Here is a 5,361-nt window from a genome sequence, read left to right as displayed (position 1 = left end):
CCTATAAAAACTCTAATTATCACAAACAACCAAAAAAATTTAAGTCCAAACGCCCCAGCCATGTCATCTTAGAGACTGCCCAAACGATTGTCTAGCTAAAAACCCAAGAGTTTTGTCTCAATCGACACGCGAAGACCGCTTAAGTGTACACTGAAACGACATGGCGAGACCATTTGAGTGTACACTCAAACGACTCGGGGATTTTAACATGGCGAGACCGGCTGGACCGTTTGTTGGGCTTGGACTTAGACTTAGACTTGACTTGGACTTGGGCTGAAAATATATTTATTTTAGGAAATGGCAAACTTGGAATATTTTTTTTTTTTTTTGGGGTTGGCCAATGCAATTTGATAAGTGCCCGATTAAATCACCTTTATAACACCCAAACAACACAACAACACGCGCAGAAGGCACCACCTTATCCTATCTCTTTTCTTCTTCTTCTCACAAGAACAAAAAAAATGGCAGCATCAACACTTTCCACATTTACCCTCCGTTCCCCATCTTATCCTACACCCACTTCCTCCACCCCATTCCCCAAACAAGTCCTAATTTCCCCACTCCGTAAAAATCCTAAATTTTCCCGCAATGCTACATTCCTCCCACCAATTTCCGCAGTTGTGGATGAAAAAATTGCAACAATTGGTAAAACGCTCTCTGAACTAACTCTCGTCGAGGCTCGAAGCCTCGTCGATTGGTTACAAGACGAGCTTGGGGTCTCTGCTGCCGCTTTCGCCCCGGCGGCAGTAGCCGTGGGGCCTGGAGCCGCAGCGGAAGCGGAAGCTGTTGTGGAGAAGACTGAATTTGATGTGGTTATTGAGGAAGTGCCTAGTAATGCTAGGATTGCGACGATTAAAGCGGTTAGAAGTATGACTAGTTTGGCATTGAAGGAAGCTAAGGAGTTGATTGAAGGGTTGCCTAAGAAGTTTAAGGAAGCGGTTTCGAAAGAAGAGGCTGAAGAAGCTAAGAAAACTCTTGAAGAAGCTGGTGCTAAGGTTGGGATTGTTTAGAAGGTGAATTTTTGGGAGTTTTGTTCATTTTGGAAAAAAATTATATTAGTGGTAAATTTTATGTAGCTTATTTTTTGTGTTTTTGCAGTGTTGTAAAACTTGAAATGTTGTTAATCTGTTATGCTTTTTTTTTTAGTCTTGTTTTTTGAGTAAATTTATTATTTGCACAGCTTGGTCACAGACTCACATTTCAGTGATACACATGGTTTAGAGTATCAAAAGAGTTTAGCAGATATCGCTATGGTATTGGTCCTGATTAAGTGATTAATCCACATTGTTGATGTAGTTTACTTCAACCTGGCTACATGAGTCACCTTCAGGAGTTGAATGTTAAAATGTAGGAGTTAGCTCTGGTTACCCCTGGAAATATTTTAAGCTTATTGTGACTTTTGTGGAGTGTTGCTCTGTGAAACACTTTCTGTTTTCCTGTCTATATTGGATTAAGTTATTTCTGTTTTCCTGTCCAGAGGGGGTTTCTAACATATCTGATAGAATGAGGTTTAAAATCATGATCATTTTAATGATATGCGAAAGAAGTGACCACCTTCATGTGCATCGGTGGCATTTATACTTCTAATAATCCAATGCTGTGATTAAGTAGATCAGTTTGCATTTATTTGTATTTTGGATAATTGTGTTTACACATTTAGGTGAAAAATGGAAATTCAGTATTGCAATGAAGTCCATTGAGAAGGGGAAGTGATTTTCCCACTTTACAAATTCTACTGCAAATCTGCAGTGCTCAATGTAAATCCAGTTATCAGTCCCCATGCTTCTCTTTGAAGGTGTTTCTTTTTACCAGTTCTCATAAGAAAGGCAGAAAGCTGAATAAGGGAAGGACCTAACCTCTGAAATCTGGAGAACAAGAGTGCCTCCTCCAGTTTTCAGAATGAGATGAGAAATATTCGATCCCTGATGATGTCTTGTAGCCGGTCATGTTTTCCTATCTAGCTCTCTCAATCATTTTTATTTGGGGAGGGAACAAGGACCTGTTGAAGATGTTCCAACAATGTGTAAGGTACAAAACATGAGTAATGAAATGGGTATCTTAGTTTCAAGGTGTAGGTATAGTCACAGAAAGATTTTATCATCATATCATGCAGTGTTGCGTAATAGTTGCAAAGTAGTACTACGAACCTACACGAATGGGATGTAAAAGAAGTGTTTTGCAGCACTATTAATGTTATCACTCTTTGTTTGGCCATTTGAACTTCCATCCACTGTTGGATGTAGAAAATCTGATCCGAGCACGTCACACAACACAAGACCATAAATACAGAGAGCAAGGAGCCATATAGATAGCCAATAGAGATAATCTAAAAGCATCTCATGAACCATCTTCCTATTCTCCGGAGCTTGAAAAGAGATAAGAGAATGCTTTGCAATGGAGAAAAAGAGATTGCTGGCAGTGAATCACTGAATCTGTACAATTTGTACATACTCTCCGTACCTATACGTTCTATATTTCCACAATGAGCCACCAACTTTTGCTATTTTTTGATTCACCTTCAGAATACTCCTTTACTCAAGCTATACCCTTCAGCTTTCATAAACAATGCACATAGTGACAGACAGACACGCTCATAAAATACTACAGAGACAGCTTAACTTCCATAGATTATTCAAACATATGTTCCATAACACAGCAAGTGATAGATCACAATGACACGTTCACACAAAACATTAATTTCCAGATAGGAACGAAACACAACTCTAAGATTCGTAACAGACTTCACCATCACAGGTCCATCCTTCCTTTCTATCCTTACTGTTGTCAACTTTTGCACCTTCATCTCTCTATCTAGTGAGGCGCACTTCGGATGGAGATCGTAGTCCCACTCACCACAATAATATGACCGCACCTTTCCCTCCTTGTCACATTTATCACATATGTAAGGCATTCGACGACTTAGCACAAGCTCATGCTCTATGTGAGCTGAATCTTGTATCTTCTCAGGGCACCCCTTGACCTGTTCCTCATTTTCTACCTCGATTTCCTTCAGGCGATCAATGGTGAAAGGATAAGCATTGGCTCCATGAATCATCATAAGTTCTCGAGCATCCTTTGTGACTGTCTTTCCAGAGGGCCCAAGGGCTATAACAGTGGGGATGCCATGGATCTTGAATGTGCAACTCAAGGATATCTTCCTGTCATCACCGAAGGGGAGTGCCAACCATGGCATGGTTGAGAAATACTCCTGAAAAGATGACTCGTCGCGATCGCTCGAGATGAATATTACTTCAAATCCATTGTCTTTTGCCTTAATATCATGGTATGTCTCGATCAGCTTAAGTAGGAAAGCACGACAAGGAGGGCACCAATGTGTATTCTTGCCAACAAGTTGAGATACTGGAATCTGAGATGAAGACAAGTTGAGATACTGGAATCTGAGATGAAGAAAATCTGGTTAAAGTTGTATAATAACAAGTCTATTAAAAACTAATGAATAATTAACACCATCAATCGGAATCTTTTAGTTCGATAATGGTTGCAAAGTGTGAGAGTAAAGTATCAATTCCAGTCACGCAAGTAATATATTCGTGGAATAAAGAGTTCTACCTAGAATCATATACTCAAATAATCTAACCAGTTTTACCATCTTTCCCAAGCACAAAATCTCTATCCCCTTCAACCAAAATTGATTCAAGTGTTTGCGCTTCAAGTTTGGCCTTCTTTATTTCTTCTAGCTCTGCCAACTTTTCTGCAGTGAAGGGATATGTCTGAATTCCGTACTCTTCTATAAATTCAGCAGCATTTGGATGTAAAGTCTTTCCATCTGGACCAAGTATGACCAAGGTAGGAAGTGCCGAGAGCTCAAAGTACTTAATCAGCTTACGACAACTTTTGTCCTGGAAAGGCAATGAGAGCCATGGCATATTTTCAAAGCTTTTTTTAAAAGCTTCTTCATCTTCATCGAGGCAGATTAACACAACCTTGAAGCTCTCTCCACCCTCATTTAATTTAGGGTGAACTAGTATTACCCTAGATGGGAAATTAGGGTCTCCCCCCTAAATACAAAAAAAAAAAAAATCGGTCAACCCACTTTGACTTTTTTTTTGTGTGTATTTAGGGGGGAGACCCTAATTTCCCATCTAGTGGGGGGGAAATCCTAATTGGCTCATCTAGTGGGAGGAGTAATACTAGTTAACCCTTTAATTTATTATAAACTTCCATAAGTTTCTTAGTAAAATCAATGCAAGGAGGGAAAAAAGCAGCCGAAAAATACAAACCAACAATCTTTCCTTCAAGCTCTGCCACTGGCACCTGATAAATAAAATATGTTACCAGTGTTAAGTAAATTGTTAACTATTACATGTATGTCAGCCTAGAATTATTAGAGTAAAAGGTTAATTACCTGAGTTCCATCATTCAAAATCAAAAAGTCCCGTGATCCAGAAACCAAGACGGTATTCAATGTTTGTTCTTTCTTAGCTTTCTCTTCTTCTTCTTTCAACTCTTTAATCCTTTCAGGTGTAAAAGGGTATGCACCTGCTCCATACTCACTTATAATACTCACCCCATCATCACTCAAAACCTTCCCACTCCCATCAATAATTACAAGACAAGGTATCCCTTCAACACCAAACAACTCGTTCAACTTCTCACCCGTCTCGGATAATGGAATAGCAAGCCATGGCATTTTAGAAAAGTACCCATTGAACGCTTCATCATCACGATCAGCAGATACAAAAACGATCCCAATATCATTTTTGGATGAGAGCTCGCTATAAACCTCTATTAACTTTCGGGAAACCGGCGGCATGGTCCACACCATGATGCTGAGAAATATAGGCCAATTGTCTTTCCACTCAAATCATTTATCTTCACCTGCAAATTATGAAATGAACATAGATAACAATTATTCTCTGTTAATAATACTTTAGATAGCTTAATATCTGCACAAAATATAGTCTCTTCAAACTTTTAGTAAAGGTTTATAACATGAATTATAATTGAAAGCTGAAATGATTACCTGATCACCGTTGTTGCCGACAAGGAAATAGCAATTTGCAGAAGAGAGTAGAGATTGCAAATCATGAAGTTTATCTTCATCCATTTCGCCTTCACAAGCATATCATGATTAAAAGTTTGATCCCTGCAAAGGCTGACAAGACGAAAGCAAACAAAGCCCCCTAACAGAAGCTAAAATAGACCCTGTTCCATCAAGAAACAGATTACACCCTGAGCCACCATGGCTCTGGAGATCGTTCTGGCATTCTTCAACAAGACAAAGAGCACGCTGAAGCAACATTACTACATGCTGGCACAATTTTAAATGGAATGTCGAATTTTCTTCTTTAGAACTGCAAGAAAATAAGATGAGTAAAAGGACCAAGCAAGAGCACATAA

At 39.2% G+C, this 5,361-nt stretch overlaps 1 protein-coding gene and 1 pseudogene across 2 annotated transcripts; one reads left to right on the top strand and one right to left on the bottom strand.

Annotated features, from left to right (window-relative positions):
* Positions 1-374: 374 nt before the first annotated feature.
* LOC147483333 (large ribosomal subunit protein bL12c-like) lies at positions 375-1,143 on the top strand. Its single transcript, XM_086575675.1, has one exon. It carries the CDS (start codon positions 462-464, stop codon positions 1,008-1,010), a length of 549 nt encoding a protein of 182 aa, XP_086431801.1. The 5' UTR covers positions 375-461; the 3' UTR covers positions 1,011-1,143.
* A 1,465-nt stretch (positions 1,144-2,608) lies between these two features.
* Positions 2,609-5,122, bottom strand: LOC147483332 (putative nucleoredoxin 1; annotated as a pseudogene). Its single transcript, XR_015203652.1, has 5 exons — positions 4,985-5,122; positions 4,367-4,839; positions 4,153-4,275; positions 3,585-3,962; positions 2,609-3,367 (listed from the first exon to the last, which is right to left on the bottom strand). The product of XR_015203652.1 is annotated as a putative nucleoredoxin 1 (transcript).
* Positions 5,123-5,361: the final 239 nt, after the last annotated feature.

Source organism: Coptis chinensis, chromosome 8 (assembly GCF_015680905.1).
Source record: "Coptis chinensis isolate HL-2020 chromosome 8, ASM1568090v1, whole genome shotgun sequence".
Classification (NCBI taxonomy): Eukaryota; Viridiplantae; Streptophyta; class Magnoliopsida; order Ranunculales; family Ranunculaceae; genus Coptis; species Coptis chinensis.
The sequence above is the reverse complement of the archived record's forward strand: the minus strand, read 5'-3'. Positions and strand labels throughout refer to the sequence as shown.

Excerpts from the sequence above, each read along its gene's own strand:
- LOC147483333 (XM_086575675.1), top strand. The coding sequence starts at position 462 with ATGGCAGCATCAACACTTTCCACATTTACCCTCCGTTCCCCATCTTAT.